This window comes from Talpa occidentalis, unplaced genomic scaffold, assembly GCF_014898055.3.
Source record: "Talpa occidentalis isolate TD23 unplaced genomic scaffold, MPIMG_talOcc4v2.1 talOcc4.4, whole genome shotgun sequence".
NCBI classification, from domain to species: domain Eukaryota; kingdom Metazoa; phylum Chordata; class Mammalia; order Eulipotyphla; family Talpidae; genus Talpa; species Talpa occidentalis.
The window spans coordinates 451539-469937 of NW_023604295.1; the positions used below are offsets into that span (position 1 = coordinate 451539).

Here is an 18399-nt window from a genome sequence, read left to right on the forward strand (position 1 = left end):
CGCGCCCGCGGGGCGGACGGGACGCTCAGGCCGGCGGCAGGGAGCGCCCCAGAAAGGCGGCTGCTCAGGCCACGGGGCCGGGACCCCGGGGGACCGTGAGCTCTGGCACCGGGGGCCTCACGTACCGGAATCCCGGGGTAGCCTGGGGGGCCAGGGGGGCCGGGCACACTGGAGCCGAAGAATCCTCCGGGGCCGGGCTCGCCCCTTTCCCCTTTCTGCCCGGGGTCCCCTCGGTCGCCCTTTTCCCCCTGCGGAAGGACAGGTGTGTCAGGAGAACCCCCTGCATGTCGGCGGGGAGGGGCGGCTGACCCCCAGAGCCAACAGGCAAGGCATCTGGAAGCTTCCGCGGCCCAGGTCTGACCAGGCCCCGTGGGCCAAGACTTGGCTTCTCCACCGAGCTCCCCCGAAGAGGCAGGCAGCGTCCAGCGCCCCGGGTGCCACCCACCTTCATCTCAGCCTCAAGGTGAAGGAAGTCCAGAGGGAACTGCCCTGGAGGGAGAGATGGGGCTCAGCGAGGCGAGGGCTCACCGCGCCCACTCACCCCAGCGGGTGCCGAGCCTCCCCGTCCCGTCACGGCTGCAGACCCCGCGCGCTGCGTGTGTTCCCGGAGTCTACTCTTCCTTTTCTTCTTGACAAATGAGACGCTTTTATTACTAAACGTTCAACTGCCACCCCTCCTGCGGTCGGCCCCGCGGCCCCATCCCTGCTGGCCCCGGCCCCCCCCTTGCCCTCACACTGTTGACTGGTGCCCGCCGGCTGGTCAAAGGAGTTTGACTGAGTTACCTGCGAGGTCCACGTCCGGTGTTTGCTTGTATCTTTCTGACTTTGCTGCTTCTAATTCCCCCGAACGCCCCCCAGCTACAGAAAATGGCCGGTTCCCGCTTGGCCGCTCGGCGCGCCGGCGTGGCTGTGCCGCGGGCGCGGCTGCTTCAGCGAGATTAGGTGCTGGCAGCGGCGGCTGCTGCGCTCTCGACTCGGCCCCCGGGCCGTGTGTCCACCCTGGTTTTCGGGACCGCTGCTTGTAGTCAGCTTCGCTAACGGGGGGCCTGCGCCTGCCCTTGCTGGTCAGGACTGCTTTCGCGGTCCCGCGCCCTCCGGCCCCATGGCAACACTGGCAGTTCTTGTTCAATGTCATTGAAAAATATTGCTGGTATTTTGATGGGGTTGCGTCCCATTGGTTTACCCTGTTTGGGGACAGGACAGTCGTTTTGGTTATGCTGGGTCTCCCCACCCGCGAGCACGGGGCTCCGGCGTCCCGTCCAGATCCTCCAGGGACGTCTTGTTCTCACCGTGTGGGTCTTTCACCTCCTCAGCGAGGGTAACTTCAAGGTATTTCATTTCATTCTTTTTGAAGGCTTTGATTTTTCTCTTGACTTCTCGGGCTGCTTCATTGTTTGCATGTAAGAAAAGCTACAGGTTTCCCGTGTGGATTTTGCCACCTGCCCCTCTGTACTCACCTGTGGCTCTCTGGAGCGTCTGTGGGGTTCTCCGTGTAGAGCGCGCCACCTGTGGACGTGACAGACCCGGCCTCCACACGCGTGTCCCCCTGGCGCAGCCGAGAGCTCTGGCCAAGCCCTCACGGCTCCGGCAGACAGTGGCGGCGGCGCCGCGTCGGCCCAGCCTCGGGGGAGTTTCCGGTTTGCACCGCTGAGCCGGCCTCGGGCGCTCGGTGTGCGTGTGTGGCCTCGTTCTACGAGGTAGGCCCGGTCTTGTTTAGTTTTTATCACAGTTGAGTGCCGGAGCCTAGCGAACGCTTTCTTGTCCCTGCCGGCATTACACGTCTGTTAATCCGCTGCTGAGCTGCCGTCCCTCCCTGACCATTCACAGGCGCTCGGCATTCTCGCGCCCGGGAGAGCGCCCTGACCACGGTGATGGCCCTGGTCTGCTGCTGGTTTCTGTGACCTGACGAGCTTCTCCTGTCGGCGCCCATCGGGGCACGGGCCTGGTGTCTGGCCCTGCTAGGTGCCGGCAGTGTCGGCGCCACGGGGCGTGTCGGAGGCGCGCCCTTCGCCGGTGTTTAAAGGCACTTCACTTAGCGAGACGAGCGCGCGTCCCTGAGGCTCGACAGCGCATGTGCAGTCAGCTGGCCCCGGGCGCTCCCCTCGGGGGAGACCCTGGTCGCCGCCTGGGCGTCATGCCTGTGCGTGGCTGAGCGCACCTGTGCCTTCCGGGCGGGGCTCGTCTCCATCTAGAAATCTCCGTCTCCTCACGCGTGCGGACCGGGGAGCCGTCCACGGCCCGAGCCTTCGACTCACGTGGCCGGCCGCGGCTCCTCCTCTTGCCGCTGGTCTGCTTGTTTCTGTCCTCCGGCTGCAGCTGTCTCTGCTTCCTCCGCTTGGCGAACCGACCCCGAAGTTCCCTGGCCGCGCGTGCTCTTCTCGCCCAGTTCACTCACGTGCGCTCCGCTGCGGGGCCCCGGCGGGGCGCGAGGCGGGGGAAGGAGACAAGTGGCTTGCAGGCGGGGTCCGGGCTTCGGGGCGCGCGGGGAAGTGTGTGGCCAGGCCGTGCCTGCGGGCGCGGGGCTCTCGTGCTCGCCAACCAGCCTCCGGTCAGACTGGCTCCATCGCAGGCTGTGCCACCTGAGTCCGGCCGCTGGAGCCTGCGACGGGTGAGGCCTCGCCGCCCCTTTCCCAAGCAGCAGCTCGGGGCCGCCGCTTTCCCGGAGCTCCTTCCCGGCGGCCTGCCTTCCTGCTCGCCCGGCTTCGCTCCTTCTGCCCGTCTGTTTTCTCTAAGTGACATTTGCTATTTATCTTCTAACTTTCTGAGCTGGACACTCAGGACTGACCGGCAGGCCCCACCTTATAACCAGGCAGACGAAAGGCCCTCCCTCCGGGTGGAGGGTGAGCTTGGGGTGACCTGCTCTCTCACCACCTCCCTGGAGGCTGGAGAACGCGATGGCCAAGCAGGGTGCTGGGGCGGGCGCTGGGCTCTGCCCGGCGGGCACAGGAAGTCTGCCCTGAGGGGCCAGCCCAGCTCATGCGCTGGCACCCAGGCCCCTCAAGTGGGCACCGAGGCACCGGGGCACAGCAGGCCACAGTGCAGGGCCTCAGAGCCTGGGGCACAGCGGGCCACAGCGCCGGGGCTCGCTGCCCGGGGGGCATTCCCAGGAGCACGGCCGTGCTCGGAGCTGCCCCTCCTGGCCCATGTGTCCTTTGTCTGTGGGCCCATCCTCATCGTCCCTGCAGAGCCCACTTCTCCCGACGACGGCTGCCTTCTTCCTCAGGTACTGTTCGTTTTTACCCTTCCTGTCGCGAAACTTCGCCGTGCTATGCAGAGGGACCGGGAAGGGCGGCGTCTCCCTGGCCAGCCGACTCTTACCATCATGAGGTCTTTAAAAACCTTTCTGTGGGGGCCTCCCCGGTGGCCCAGCGGGTGGAGCGCGGCGCTGTGGAGCTGTCCGCAGCCTCTGCGGCGTGGGTTCGATCCCGGCCGGCCAGGGAGAGGCCCACAAGGCGCAGCAGACCTCTCCTGCCTCCCTGCTGCTCCCCTCAGCAGTGGATTTCAATAGATCCACGTGCTCTGCTCCCCACTCTGTCTCTGGGGAGTCCTCTCACCCCCCACATCTCGGACCTGCACCCCAGTTCTTGTATAAATAAATAAATCTTTAAAAAAAGCAAAAAACCTTTCTGTTGCTGCTCCTTGCCTTAAGACACACACAGGCATGCACATGTGCACGCCTGTGTGCAAGCTCACATGCAGAAAGAAGTGAGTGCGCACACGTGCAGCCGCGCATACACGTGTAAGATGCCGCCACGCGTGCACACAACACACGTGCAGCCGCAGGCACGCGCAGGCCAGGCGCTCTCTGGTTGCCTCCCCAGCCCCTGCTCACGGTGTCTCCTCCTGCCCCTGCTTTCTGGCTGGCGCTTGGGGGCCCCACTCGGCCCCACGGACGAAGCTCGCCCTTGGGTGGGGGCACAGCCCGTTTACCCTCCGTGCTGCTGGAGGGCAGGGTCGCCGCTTCCCGTCTGCAGCTGACACGCTCCCTCTGGCCATGTCCTGCTGCCCTGCGACGGTCCCACTGGGTGGTCAGTTCCCGGTCCCGCCCGTTCTTGGACCATGTTGGGCTTGAGGGGGACTACAGAGGCCCCCAGGGCAGGGCTGCCCCGCCCCCACGTCACCTCCTGCCCTCAGAGCCCACAGAGTCCCCTGGGCTGCTGCACGGGGCCAGCACCCCTATTCCCTGGACGGATGTTTTCACCGCCTGCAGAGTCCGAGCTTGGCAGCGGCTCTTAGGACGCCCTGAAGCCTTGACAAGCCTCCAGCTTCTTGGGTTTGTTCCAGAAGCAGCTGTTGGACTCGGGGCCTCCGGTAGCGCCGGAAGTCCTCGGCTACGCCTCCGGACACCCTGGGCACTCGGCACCCTGTCCCGGCTCTGGGCCGACTGCTCCGGTTCTCAGGCCCTGGGCTGACCTGAGCCCGCCCCAGAATCGCCTGCGTCCCCACCACTCCCCCCTCGCCTGCGGCCATGCACACTAACACACCCCGGAAGCCGTGCCACAGGCAGCTCAGGCCTCGCCTCGTGTGTCCTGGCCATTCTGGCCTCTGCGCTGCCTGGTCCTGGCCTCTCCACCCCTGGTGAGCTCCGCTTCCGCAGCTGTGGGCACCTGCTGTGCCAGCCCGCTGGGGCCCCTCAGGCACGGGCAGCCCCCGGCCGGGCTGTTCATCATCCAGCAGCGGGAGCGGGGCTCAGGAAGGGAATGTCACCCCTGTGGCCCCAGAGGTGCTGGGGTCTGTGGTCCCGCACTGCCCCAACGGGCCCCACAGAGTTGGAGGGAGGGGACATCCGGGACCCCTACACGCTCCCTGGGCACGCCAGGTCTCCCTGGGAGGCGCACACCGGCCCGGCCCGGCCCGCAGCAGGTGGGGAGAGGAGCACCCCGTGCCTGCGGCCTAGACCTGGGCCCCCAGGCTGTGGGCAGGCCGGGCAGCTCTGAATATAGAACCCCGCGCTAGGGGCTCCCATATGAGCTGGAAGGGGCTCCGGTCCTCCAGGAGGAGGCCCCAGGGCCCTGAGCGCCCCACCATGCCCGTGCCGCAGCTGCCCCCGCCAAGCTCACCTGGAGGCCCGGGGGGGCCCACTTCTCCTTTGTCGCCCTTAAGTCCAGACGGCCCCGGGTAGCCTGTCGGGACAGAGCCAGTGTCCACTCGTGGTGGCGCGGAGGTGCCTCTGGGCGACACCCTCTGGTCCACGTGCCCACCCGAGGGAGGGGCACGCCACAGGCTGGGGACCCGGTGCGGTCAGGGCAAGCGTGCGATGGCCAGCAGGGCTGGGCCCACTGCGGGGGCCGTGGGGGCCGCCGTGCGGGGTCATCAGGCAGCTGGTGCTCTCGCCAGCGTGAACACGCAGGTCTGCCAGGAGCTCAGCCCAGCGCACCCACGCCCCACATGGGCCCCGCCCCACGGCCAGGAGCCCTCACCTGGCGATCCCGGAGGCCCGGGGCGGCCCGACTCCACGAATGCCTGCAAAGGACACATGGGCTGGCCAGGAGGGAGGGCAGGGCCCAGGAGAGACCCCGCCGGGGCCGGGGCCGGGAGCAGGAGGGCGAGGACGCAGGTGCGGGTGCGGCCGTGGTCACTGCGTGACCTGCCTCTCGTGGGTCACTTCACACAGCTGACCCTCAAAGAAGGGGAGTTCATCCCCCGTGGGGCTCAGGGCTGAGATGCCCAGACCAGGGAGACCCACTGCCCAGCCTTAACTCCCCGCAGGACTGTCCTTCCTCCACGGCCTGCCCTCCCGGGGACCCCACAGACAGGAGAGGGGCTGGGCGGGGTCCAGCCCTTCCAATGACCCCTGCCGGAGGCAAAACCCTGACTTGGGCTTTTTCTGCCTGGGGTCAGTCCCTCCCTGGGTCAGGGTCCTCCTGGCGGTCACGCCGTCCAGGGGCCACGCCGTCCAGAGGGCCATCCCCTGCCTGGGTCCTGCCCTCCCTGGGGGAGCAGTGGAAAGAAAGCGGCTGGCTGGGGAGGGACATGGGGGGACTCACGTTGCTGTCGTAGACGGGTGTGCCGGGAGGTCCTGGGAGCCCGGGGGGCCCTGGGGGGCCGGGCGGACCCTGCGGGGGGCACAGGAGGCGCTGGTCGGCACAGGGCCGTCGGTCACCTCCCGGCATCGCGGTGCGGGAACGCAAGGGGAGAGAGCGACCCAGCGCCGCCTCCGCTCTGGGAAGGACCCGGCCGGCTTCCTCCTGGGCTGGGTGACCCACCGAACCGCAGCGCCTGGCTGCTCAAAGGAGGCCGCGAGGGCCCACGGGAAGGGCAGGGGCGGGCGGCCGGGCGGGGTCTGCGCAGGGCCAGGCTTGCCTCCTCGCCCCGCGCTGCTCCCCAGATGGACCCCAGCACGAGACGCTGCAACCAGACCCGCAGGGGCCGGCGGGGGGGGGGGGGCCTCCCACGGCCGCCACGCGCCCCACCCCTCACGGGACACTCACCGGCAGCGCGTAGCCGAGGCTGGCGTCCCCGGGCTCCCCCTTCTCCCCCTTCGGTCCGTTCACCCCGGGGCGGCCCTGCGGAGCATGGTGGGGAGGCTGAGAGGGTGCCCCCGCGCCGCCCCCAGCCCCCGCGCCCCGCTGCCCGCGGCCAGGCCGGGACCGTCCTCACCGGCCGTCCAGGGAAGCCGATCTCCCCCTTGTGCCCCGGCCGTCCGTAGGGACCCTGCGGGAGAGCGAGTCTGAGATGGGTGGCGCGTGCCCGCGGCCGCGGGGGCTGTGCTGGCCGCACGCAGACACGCGCTGCTGGGGGAGGTGTGGCCACTCACCGGGGGTCCTCGGAAGCCCGGCTCTCCCTGGGCAGACAACAGAAGACGCTGTTAGGTGGGCGCGGCCCCTCCCCAGCACTGAGGCTGACCGCAGGCAGGGCCAGGCTGGGTGCCAGGGCTGCTGGGCACGCTGAGCCCTGATCTGGGGCCCCCGCGATGGCGTTGCCGAGGCCTCGACCGGACGCCACCCTGGCAGCCCCCGTCTCGGCCCCACGCACAGTCCCAGGGGCTGGGGCCCCTGCAAGCCTGGCCCTCTGGGGCCGGGCCACCTGCTAGGATGGAGGGACTCGGGCACAGGCCCCCGGCCCACCCAGCTGGCTCCCCAGGAGGACCCTGCCCCCCCCCGGGCACCTGGGCCTGCGGGTCGGCTGCTCCTGGGGTTCCCTGCCCCCCACAGACGGCCTGGAGTCACATTGCCCTCAGGACCAGGCTGGTCTGAGCGGGCAGCCTGTGTGGTTGTGGAAGAGGAGGGACAGGAGGGCAGGGGCCAGGCTGTGGAAGGCTCTGGAGCCCTGCTCAGGGGGCTCTCCTGTGTGGGCAGCCCCTGCCCTCTCAGGAAGCCGAGCCCATCCCCCGCCTGGACGAAGGTCAGCAGCAGGTGGTCACTCACCTTGGCTCCTTTCTGGGCGGGGGCCAGTGCCCTGCCTTCAGGGCCAAAGACGGTGCCCGGCTCGCCCTTCTCACCCTGGACACAGCACACAGTCAGGGAAGCCGGTCCCCTCTCCAGGGCCTCCCGCCCCTCCATGAGCCCAGCTTGGGGCATCAACACCCTGGACAGCCGTGCAGGCTGCGGCGCCCCAGCCAGGCCCAGGGCATGGGAATGACGAGAGGCCGCGAGTGCCCTCGGGCCCAGGTCCCCTGCCCTCGGCCATAGGGGCAGCTGCCCAAGCGGCTGGGCGGGCCTCACCTTGGGGCCGGGGAGGCCCTGCTGGCCTTTGGAGCCCAGGTCGCCCTTTGGCCCAGCTGGTCCCTGCGGAGACAGGAGTAACGGCCGAGTGACCCGCGCGGGGGGAGGCCGAGCACCTGCCCAGAGGAGGGTCCCAGCTGCCCACCCGGGGCCCCTCGTCCCAGCCCTCGGGCGTACCTGGTCTCCCAGCCCACCCGCCCGCTGGATACTTACGGGGAAGCCGGCGAAGCCAGCCCTGCCCTGTGGAGAGAGGACGGGTCAGCTCGGGGACAGCGCAGGCCCCGCCCACCGCGGCCCTGGACACAGCACACGTACCTCAGGCCCCGGCGCAGCAACCACTGCCCTCTGTGGGCGCTGGGAAGTGGGGGGCAAGGAGGCACGTTCACAACCCCCACGACCGCTCCCCGCCACACCCGTCGCCCGCCTTTGCCTCGGGCCCCTGTAGAGGTGGACCCTCCGGGGGTCTGCGCCCGCACCCCCAGGCCAGACAGGACCAGCCACCCCCCGTTCTGCGAGGGGGCCAGGGGGACCAGGAGGCTGGGCAGGCCCCACGGCCAGGCCCCGGGGATCCCTTCCCCTCTGAGTGCCCCCTCACATGCTCCCTCCCTCCTGAGGAGTGAGGAGGTGTCAGGACAGACCAACAGACTTTGGGGGGGTCACTGGTAGGGGGCCCGACCGTGGCCTCCCAGCCCGGGTGGGATCGGGGTGGGGCCTGGAAGGGGCAGCGCCCGGCGTCCTTACGTCCTGCTCCGACACGTAGACCACGGGTCCGGGCGGCCCCGGCGGCCCCGGGGGGCCTGGCCGCCCCACTCCATCCTTCCCGGGGTCACCCTGGAAGAGAGCTGGTGTCGGCCCCGACGCAGGCACGCGGGGGTCAGGCCGAGGGCTTCCCAGAGCCCCGGGGCGGGCGGTGTGGGCGGCGGGAGCGACCCGCAGCCGGCCCGTGCCCCTGCGAACCCCGCGGGGGCAGCTCACCTTCTCGCCCCGGCTCCCTTTGTCTCCTCTGGGGCCCTGCGGAGATGGGGTGGGGGCTCGTCCTGAACAGACCCCGGCCCGCCCAGCCCAGCTACCCAGCCCTCCCGCCTGTGCCCACGCGGGCCTGGGGCGGCAACCGCAGGGCGGCCAGGACCCCAGTCATACCCTGTGGACTGGGGGTTGGCCACAGCAGGGCACGGAGCACCAGCCTGGGGGCCCAGAGCACCCAGGGGTGCCCCGAGACCACTGCCCACTCACCCGGGCTCCGGCTGCTCCCTCTGCGCCAGGAAGTCCTGGGAACCCGGGAGCCCCCTGGGGCCCGATGTCTCCCTGCAGGGCCCACAGAAAGGCCCTGAGCCCAGCCTCGTGCTCAGCCCACGGGCCTTGGCCAGGAGCTCGCCCCAGGGACACCCCGGGCCTCCCGGGGGGGCAGGGAGGGGCAAGGTTGCCAGGGACCTTGGGGAACCAGGACCGGGGTCACACTTGGGGGTGGGTACCCCAGGGTGCCCCGTGGGACAGGCCTGGGCTGATGGGGAAGAATAAAGGCAGGGCCTGGCCACAGCGGGGGGCGGGGGGCCGGGGGTGCTAGCCACAGCGGCTCAGGGCTCACCTTGGTGCCCGGCGGCCCGGCGTCTCCGGCGTCCCCCTAGATGGAGAAGGTGAGAATGAGTGGTGCCCCAGGCAGCGCCGCCAGAGGCCCCTGGTTCGGGCCTCGCCCCACCCCATATCCCCGGCCCGATGGCGTCCTGCGGGGCCTGCGGGGCCTGCGTGCCCTCCCGGGCCTCTTCTCCCAATGCACGGAGCCAGCAGTCTCAACTCAGCTCTAGAGGGAGGTTCGGGGCTGCCCCGAAACAGGACAGTCCCTGGGCACCACGTGTTGCTGCTGCATTTTGCAAACTTCCCAGGGTGGGCTCTGCACCCCAAAACAGTGCCCTGGGGACGCCCCACTTGCTCCGCCTCACTGACCTTGATTCCCGGGGGGCCGGGCAGTCCCTGTGGGCAGAGACGGATGGTGGTGAGTGGCCCCTGAGAGTGTGGGCCCCGCTGCCCACCCCCCGCGTGGACAGCGCCCACCCAGACCCAGAGTCACACGCCCCATCACCTCCACCCCGTGACATCACCCCAGGGACCAGCCTGGGGCGCCCCCCATTGCTCGAGTCCCCGACACTGACCCTGGCATCTCATTTAAGTAAAAAGCAAGCGTGTTTCATGCGTGTGGACGCCTGGCGTGGCTGCTCCCTCAGCCGCATTGGACTGGAGGGCGGGGGGCCTTGCCCCAGGGTGTGGGGTGTGGGCCTGAGGGGCCTGAGGGGTGTGGGCCTGAGGGGCCGTCGCAGGGATGTCGCGCAGAGCAGGGCCTGTCTCAGCCGCATTCCTGCCAGGCGGCAGCCCGGGAGCAAAGCCAGACACGGGCAGAGGCCCCCCCAGCACCCCCGTGAGTCGGGGGACGCTGTCTCTGCCCTCCCAGGGCCGGGCTGGCCTCAGGCGTCCACGCAGGAGCTGCTGCCGCCAGGACACGCCCTCACCCGCCCTGAGCCGCCGTCCTGATGGCCGCCCCAGCCGGCCCCAGGGCCCCCGTGACTGCTCGTCAGGACCGGACCCGGAGCTGCCCGACGCTCCTCCTGGGCGGCCCGGCCCAAGAGCAAGGGGACCGTACCTGTGGGCCACCCGCGCCGCGGGGTGTCGACCAGAAGGGCGCCCCGGAACCTTCCATGTCATCCTGCAGGACACGCGACGCTCAGGTCTGCGGGTCTGAGGCCACCCGCGGCCCAGCAGGGGGCAAAGGCGCTCCGTCCCCGCAGCGCCCCCATCCAGGCAGCGCCCCCATCCAGGCAGCACCCCCATCCAGGCAGCGCCCCCGCCCGCGGCTTCAGTCCGAGCCGGGGCCTGGCGGTGCAGGGCCCGCAGCAGCCGCTACTCACAAATCCCGCGGCGAGTCCTGGTCCGGGGGGCCCCGGGGGCCCGGGGGGCCCTGGTGGTCCAGCGGGTCCTGCCAAGCCAGCCTCCCCGGGAGTGCCCATGGGGCCAGGGTCGCCCCTGCTTCCCTGCACAGGGGAGAAGACACTCCTGAACCCGAGAAGGGCTCTGCACCCGACGCACCTCCACTTCCCTACTGCTCTTCGCTGAGAAGCCAAGAACGCGCCCCCAGCTGTGTGAACCCCAAGCTCCTGACACCCCTCGGCTGAAGCAACCTGGCCCTGCACCCCGGCCGGCTGCTCCCCACGCACCCCGGCCCTCAGGCTTCCGGGGCCTGGACGCTGCGTTCCTGGCTGCGGGTTTCGCCCTTCCTGCACCCTCCGGCTCGTGGGCTTGACACGCCTCCCCGACACCCGGCCGCCCTCGCCCTCCTCACCCCCACTCAGGCCGCGCGGCCCCCACAGCCGGAGGCCTCTCCCCTGGAACCTGCCTGCCCCAGAGAGCTTTCCTCGTGTATCCTGAGGCCAGGCTCGGGGCGTGTTCACGCGCACACACGCGCACACTCTGCCCGTGCACAACGCGGACCTGGCCTCGCCCGGGGCCCTCCTGGCGCAGCCCGCTGTCGGCCGGCGTCTCGGGCCGAGAGCCTCGGGGAGCCGCCCTGCCCGCTGGGGTCCTGGCAGCGCCCACCCAGCCCTCCGCCTCCCCCGCCCCGGGCTGGCCCCTGGGAGCGCTTCCGCCGCGCCCGAGCCCGCCCGCTCGGCCTGGCCGGGGGCAAGAAGCCAGGCCCCGTCTCCCGAGGCACAGGACCCCGTGGGTCAGGACCTTCTGCAGGGGGTGGTCCCCAGTGGTTTCTGTACCTTGGGTCCTGGGGCTCCGGCTTCGCCCTGCGGGACAGAGAACACCCCCGTGAACACCCCGAGCGAGGACACGGCGCGCCCCGCCCAGCCCGGTGCTGCCCCTCGGTTCACACCGCGCGGCTCCCGGCGGCCCTCTGGGGCCCGAGCGTGCCCCCGGAGGCCGTGCCTCTGCAGCGCCCGTGTGCCCTTGGCCCTTTTCGGGTGGGGACAGACTGGTGGTGCTGTACCCTGGTGGGTGGGCGGGCACCCGCCCCCCGGGGCCCCGCCCCACCCTGACCCGGCCTCTCCGGGGGCTGACCCAGAGGGAGGGCGCAGGCGCTGCCGGCTCTTGCGTGCAAAATCCACATGGGGCCCGGGGCGGGGCCCAGCGCAGCCTGGCAGCTGCAGGCACCCCACCGGCAAGGCCCGCGCTGACCCCACCGCTCCAAGTCACGGGAGGCCGGCGCTGCCCTGGGAGCCGCAGTTGGCTGGGGCCTGGGGGGCCTCAGGATGGGGTCGGGCTCGGGCCGCAGGATTGTGGGGCAGGGCCGCGAGGAAGGGGGCGTCCCCACCGGGTGCTGGTCACCTGCTCCCCCTGGGGTGGGGACTTACGAGGCTGCCTTTCTGGCCAGTGGCTCCTGGCCGTCCGTGTTTTCCTGGAGGCCCCGGGGGACCCTGGGGAGGAGAGCGGGGAACTCAGCGGCTTGAAAGGACTTACAGGTGATTATCGGGCGCCCGCAGGCTCCCTGAGCACCGAGGACACCAGGATGCCCCACGGCCGAGCCAGGGGGGCTGTCTCTGAGCTGCAGCCCACCGGGCGTGGTGGGGACAGCCCCGGAAAGGCTGGGGCAGCAGCGGGGAGGACGGACAGGCCCCGCCCGCGCCCACCCAGCCCGGGAAGGGGCGGCCTTACCTGGGGACCAGGAAGCCCGGGGGTCCCGTCCCGCCCAGGCACGCCAGGGAGGCCTGCCGGGCCCGGGATGACCGTGCTGTTCATGCCAAAGCGGCCTGGCTCTCCAGGCAGGCCCGGGACGCCCGGGGGGCCGGGGGGGCCGGGGAAGCCTCTCGGGCCCTGGGCAGGGCAGACAGACCAGTCAGGGCACTCAGTGCATGAAGCCCCCACCCCGAACAGCCTCTCGCTGCCCCACCCAGCGCCCGCGTGCGGAGACCGCAGGGCACAGGCCGCCCCGGCCCCGGACACTCACGCGGAAGCTCTCCTGGTCGCCACTGAACCCAGACCCCTCCATGTCGATGAAGGTCTGTGGAGAGAGGAGATGCTCGCCCCAGGCGCCCCGCGCGCCCAGCCCGCCCACTCACAGCTTGACCTCTATGAACAGAAGCCAGAGCGCGTGCCCCCCGCCCCGCTAACTGACAAAGGGAGAAGGGCGGCACCCCACTCCCACCCTGCAGCCCAGCAGCCCCGGGGGGCCTGGGAAGGAGCTGACAGCCTAGGCCTGAGCCTGTGGGGGGCAGTCAGGACCGGGCGGGGGGGCGGGGAGCCTCACCAGCTTGTCAGGCCTGAAGGGGGGTCCTGGTGGCCCTGGAGGTCCTTGGGGTCCTGGGGGTCCTCGTGGCCCCAGCCCAGGGTCCCCCTGGAGAGAGAAGGCCCCGCCACTGCAGCGCGCGGCCCCGTGGGGGTGGAGAAGGTCACGAGCCTCCCACCGGCCGGAGACTCACCTTCGCGCCCTTGGGGCCCACGTCTCCCGGGAATCCTGGGAAGCCCTGCGGCCCAGCGTCACCCTGGAGACAGAGCCGGGAGGCTGGGTCAGGGCCGGGCAGGCGCTCAGCCCCCGAGGGCCTGCGCTCCAGGGCGGCTGGGGCGGTGCACAGAGGACCCAGGCTCAGGCCCGGCCCAGCTCTGCACCTGGCCCCTCCTGGCAGGGCCGCTAGCATCGGGACACGCCGCACGGTGCACCCGGGGTGCCTGGGCTGGGGCACACGCATGTGCTGTGGGCTGAGGACAGCGCGTGCAGCCTGCTGCCAAGTCAGCGGCCAGGGGCACGGGCGCCAGGGGGCGCGGCACGGGCGGCCAGTCTGTGGGTGCTGCCCGTTTCCCAGGGAGGGTCGCGTGGACCCTGCACACAGGGCGCCCACTCCTGCCCACCCGCTGCTCTGCCCCGACAGGGCGGCCTCAGGTCGCGGGCCCAACTGGATGAGCTGAGCGGCCAGCGGGTCCCCGCTCCAGGCAGGACCCAGAGCCGCTGTGCCAGAGCAGACAGCTGCCATCTGCGGGCGCCGCCCGGCCCACAGGCCCCAGCCTGACAGGCGTGCGCGGCCCTGCGGGTCCTGTGCGCCCTGTGGCCAAGCCGGTCCCGGGGTGGTGCTCTGCCCTCCCCAGCTGTCCGGGCCCCACACTTACAGGCCTTCCGTCTGCACCAGGATCGCCCTGAGGGGAGGAAGAGAGAAGTGTGGGTGCTGGTGCCTGCCCGGGGATGTGGGGCGGCCCACCCCAGCCCAGGCTCCCACGGGGCCAGCGCCAAGCGCCCACTCACCCGCGCGCCGTCCCTCCCTGGGGGGCCGTCCTTCCCGGGCGGCCCTGGGGGGCCTGGAGGGCCCTGTGGCCCGGGGATTGGCTGAGTATCGGGGCTCGGCACAGCTGGGCCTGCGGGGCTCTGGGGACCGGCTGGGCCAGGCAGGCCCTGGATGCCTGGCGCCTGGGGACAGAGGACAGGGGACAGGCTGGGGGATCCCCATGAGCTCGCCTGCTCGCCCTCCCGAGTCCCAGCCAGATTGTGTCACCGGGGGGCTGCCCCAGGGACATGGGGGACAGCGTGTGCACGGCCCAGAGCTGGGCATGGGACACTGACACCAGCAGGGCAAGCCGAGCGGCGGGTTTCTCGTGCTGGGGGAGCTGCCCCGCACCCCCAGGGAGGGCTGAGCCCAGGGGTGCTCTCATGTCACTGTGGAGTCCCCGAGGCCACAGGGGCACAGCCTCACCTCTTCCACGAAACCCCCAGCATTCCAGGCGCTTCCGTCCCACGAGGCGGTCACTTCCAAGCCAGAGAGGGTCTGAGCTGGGGGAGATGGGCCTCAGGCCTCATGCCCACCCCCCCCCACGCCCTCCTGTCCTCACCTCTGTCGTCCCCCAGGCCCGGCTCCCAGGAGCAGGACGTGGTGGCCGGGGACATCTGCACCCCAGCTGTCGCCTGGCACCCACACACCCACACCCACGCCCTGCTGGCCTGTGCAGTGCAGTGCCACGTGGCAGACGCCGGGGCCAGCACCGGGAGCAGGCGCCCAACAGTGCTGCGGACCTGGGGCTGCCGGCTCAGCCAGCCAGGCGGGGTCTGAGGCCCCGGCCCCACCCAGAGGGGCCCTCCCAGGGGTCTCCCCTGGCTCTTGGGGAGACCACCCTGTCCAGGAAACCTGGACTGCGTGACAGCAGAGGCCCCCACAGCCCTCCCAAAAAGCGCCCCCCGGGCACTGGCCAGCCCCACCCTGCCCCGGGCAGGGGCCTCCCAGCTAGCGCACGGCCACGCCCCCACACCATGGCCCCTACCCTGACCCACACCCCCACTCCGTGGGGAGCAGCTGCACCTGTGGCCAGCAGCGAGGCCACTCACCCGCCCTCGGACAGCCCTGCCCGCCCAGGCCCCGCCAGGACCAGCTGAACCCTGGCCTGGGATAAAGCATCAGATTCCGGGCAAATTCACATCCTGGCCTTGGCCACGAGGCCTGCAGGACACCGTGGGGGGACGGGGCCGCCACCCTGGGTGCCCGGGGCTCTCACACAACCCGGCGTGACAGACTCTGGTGCCCGGTACACCCCAAGTGCTCATGCCCAGGACATGCGGCCAGGGACAGGCGCCAGGGACACCCCATGCCCCACCACCCAGAGGCTGGCACCTCCCAGTGGAGACACCGTCGTTTCTTCCCCGATTTCTTCAGTTCTGGAGTCTTCTGTGTTGTGGCCTCCAGCCAAGGGTGGAGACGTGACTGGGGGCGCCTCGGGGAGGAGGGGCTTCGGGGGCTCCCCCTGGAAGGAGAGGGGGTTGGCTCCTGGCTCTAGACCACCCGCCCCTGGAGCCTGCCAGCCCCAGCGTCAGGCACGGTTGGCTCAGCTCCGAAGTGAAACGCCTGGGCTCTGCCTGGCGGAGTCACGGTCCACGCACGGCCAGCACAGGGTCAGGGCCTGGCCTCACAGCGGCCCCTGCATCGACGGCCAGGCCTCCGGCTGCCGCAGGGGATGGCCGTGAGCCCAGCAGGGACCCCGGGGCATCAGAGCATGGAGCCCCACCCCACTCACCGTCCCCGTGGGCAGGTCCTCCTGTCCACTCCCCGAGTCTCCCGACGCCTGAGAGGGAGGACACAGGAGGGGCCGTGAGCAGCCCCCAACCGCCCCCATAGGCACCTGGTCTCGGCCAGCCCAGAGAGCCTGCCCCGCCCCCACCGCTGCTGCCCCGTGGCCGCCCAGCCCACCGTGCAGGCTCGCACATACATACGGGCACGCTCACACGGGACACCCCACACACGTGCACACGACTCACGTGCTCACACACACCCGGCCTCCTGGCCTGGCCCTGGTGCCCGCCCTGCGCTTGGACCTGCCCCACCAGGCCTCCTGGGGCCTACGGGCGGGGTGTCCCGTGGCCACCAGCAGCACAGGGTCCTCCCAGCCGGTCCCGGGGCGCCTCCCACCCTCCGCCGGGGAGCCGGGGAACCTGCGCAGGGCTCACCCCGTCCTCCTCGTCATCACCGTCCTCCTCCCTGCACAGCAGGGGGCTCACGTGGGGGTCCTCGCGCACCCGCAGATCTGCAATCACCCCCTGCACACAGAGAGGCGCAGCGTCATGCGAGCTGGCCGCTGCGGTGCGCTCCCCGCGGTGCCCCCCCGCCAGCCCCCACAGCCCCGAGCCTGCGTCTCCCGTGCCCTGGCTCCGGCTCGCACACCCGCCTGCCACCCCCAGGCCCTCCGCCCCGCGCTGGCCCCAGCTCCTGGCTGACAGCCTGACCGCTGGTCGCCGCTGGGCGGCCCCTGGACACTGCTCAGCCCTTCCAGACACTTTAGGGCACTCGTCTGGGAAGAGAAGGAAAGGAGCACAGTGGGGTCAGCGGCGCCCGCACCCCAGCGATGCTAAGGGCCTGCCCCGAGACTGGCCTGGGGCACAGGGGCATGGGGTGCAGAGCCAGACGCCACGGAGAAAATTCCAGAAACTTCCCATGCTAATGGCTCAACTCAGCGGATGAGGCTGTGAGGGAGGGATCAGGGGAGTCAGCACCGGGCAGGGCCCGGTGGGGGCTGGGTGGGGGCCGGTGGGGGCGGGCGGCCGCCCACCTCCACCGTGGCTGCCTCTGGACGTGGCGCCAGCCAGGTGGGGCCTAGCGAACCCCGCGACTCTCCCAGCAGCCAGCAAACGACCAGGAGAAGAGCCACGACGGAGGCCCCGGCGCGGCGCTCGCCAAACCCCGAGGCGTTGCAGCCGGTCAAGCCAGGGACACCCGCGCAGGAGACCCAGGAGGGCCGGCGCAGCCCGCGCCCCCCAGCCCCTGCGGGCCTGGCACCTGCCACCCGGGGGACTCACTGCCCCTCCAGAGGGAGGACCCGCTGCCCTCTGGGCAGCCACTGAGGGGCGAGGCCAAGCACAGTGACGCCAGCTGGCTCCACAGCCCGCGGCTTCCAGGCCCCAGGGTTAAAGTTCCTGCCAAAGGCGAAAGGTCAGTTTTCAGACCCAGGTCACTGGCACTCAGAACCCCCCATAACCAAGCGGCCTTTGTCTGGGCAATAATTAACTCTCTGTCCCGGCCCGTCATTACACAGGGCTGCCTGTCTGGCCTGCGGCTGCCCAGCTGCCCAGCGGGGGCTGGGAGTCAGCCGACCCCAAGAGGGGGGGTTCTAGCTAAAGGTCATCCCAGTGTGGGGGCCGGGTCCCCCGCCTCTGGGGAGGGGCGCTGCCCAGGAGCTGGGGCACCGCTGATGGGTAAAAGCCACCCCACGGCCGCAACCTTGGCGGTGCCCTGGCCCGGCCTGGCGCAGTGGGTGCTGGCCGCCGAGGCACAGGAGCACGGCCAGGCTCAGGCCTCCGCTGGGCCCGGAACCGGAGCCCCGTCTTCAGTGCGGGTGACGCAGCCGTGTGGACACGGACCCGCCTGGGGGCTAGGGAGTAACTGAGCAGGCGTGGAGCAGTGCCTGGCACCCCAGCTGGCCCCAGCAGCACCCCGGGGGGCCCAGGACCCCAGGCCTGCCTCGCCCCGCCGCCCCGGGCCCCTTGTCCGGCACCGCCCCTTTACCTGGAACTTGTCGGGGTCGGCGGCTCCCGCCTGCCCCACGAAGAGGCCGGCGCCCGGCTCGAGCGGCAGCGGCCCAGGGGCGCGCTCCAGCGCCTGGCGCCCCACCTCACGGCAGTTCCGGAAAAGCACAGCAGAGGCGCCGTCCACGCTGAGGGCCAGGCGCGTCCAGCGGCCACCGAGCGCGGGCAGGCGGAAGGCGGCGGCCACGCGGGTGCCGGCGGCACCGGGCTCGCTGTAGAGCAGCTGCAGGTCCTGCTGGCCGGCCTGCACCGGGCCCAGCTTGGCGCCCACGGCCACGCGCTCCTGCGCCGCGTCGGTCACTGCGAACAGCACGCCCGCGGCCTCCGAGGCCGGCCGCACCAGCAGCAGCAGCGCGAAGTCGCGGAAGAAGGTGCCGCTGGGGAAGTGCTTGATCGCCGCCTGGCCGCCCCCCGCGGCCGGCCCGAAGGCGAAGGCCGGGCCCACATCGGGGTCGTCCACCGGCCTGACCTGCGGTGGCGGGGGCACCCCCAGCAGCTGCTGCAGCCCCAGCTCCGCAGGCGCGTCATCTGCAAGAGGAGAGACCCATCAGGTGGGGTTGGCGCTGGAGCCAGGGGCCTGCGGCCTTGGGCTGGCCCAGACCACCTGGACCGGCCCCACCCCCACCCCGAGACCCCACCTCCATCCCCACCCCAGAGCTCAGAGCCCAAGCCCCCAAGCTTGGCCCCCTGCCCCCAATGCTGACCACAAAGACACCACTGCGGCCCGGAGCAGAACCCAGAGGCCAGACAGGAGAT

At 71.1% G+C, this 18399-nt stretch overlaps 1 protein-coding gene across 1 annotated transcript in view; it reads right to left on the reverse strand.

The window, feature by feature from the left end:
• The window catches only part of COL18A1 (collagen type XVIII alpha 1 chain), a 41982-nt gene that overhangs the window by 4337 nt on the left and 19246 nt on the right, over positions 1–18399 (reverse strand). The window contains exons 3-34 of the mRNA XM_037524763.1: positions 17624–18171; positions 16072–16161; positions 15642–15689; positions 15242–15371; positions 14333–14409; positions 13888–14049; positions 13755–13781; positions 13073–13135; positions 12901–12987; positions 12601–12654; positions 12309–12467; positions 12008–12070; positions 11417–11443; positions 10562–10684; positions 10297–10359; positions 9606–9632; positions 9250–9285; positions 8898–8969; positions 8640–8675; positions 8406–8495; positions 7980–8018; positions 7878–7904; positions 7665–7727; positions 7368–7442; positions 6758–6784; positions 6601–6654; positions 6432–6506; positions 5988–6056; positions 5421–5463; positions 5061–5123; positions 446–489; positions 126–248 (exon numbers count right to left, since the gene is read on the reverse strand). Of these exons, the coding sequence (XP_037380660.1) occupies positions 126–248; positions 446–489; positions 5061–5123; positions 5421–5463; positions 5988–6056; positions 6432–6506; positions 6601–6654; positions 6758–6784; positions 7368–7442; positions 7665–7727; positions 7878–7904; positions 7980–8018; positions 8406–8495; positions 8640–8675; positions 8898–8969; positions 9250–9285; positions 9606–9632; positions 10297–10359; positions 10562–10684; positions 11417–11443; positions 12008–12070; positions 12309–12467; positions 12601–12654; positions 12901–12987; positions 13073–13135; positions 13755–13781; positions 13888–14049; positions 14333–14409; positions 15242–15371; positions 15642–15689; positions 16072–16161; positions 17624–18171 (2684 nt within the window). The remainder of the gene's footprint in view (positions 1–125; positions 249–445; positions 490–5060; positions 5124–5420; positions 5464–5987; positions 6057–6431; positions 6507–6600; positions 6655–6757; positions 6785–7367; positions 7443–7664; positions 7728–7877; positions 7905–7979; positions 8019–8405; positions 8496–8639; positions 8676–8897; positions 8970–9249; positions 9286–9605; positions 9633–10296; positions 10360–10561; positions 10685–11416; positions 11444–12007; positions 12071–12308; positions 12468–12600; positions 12655–12900; positions 12988–13072; positions 13136–13754; positions 13782–13887; positions 14050–14332; positions 14410–15241; positions 15372–15641; positions 15690–16071; positions 16162–17623; positions 18172–18399) is intronic.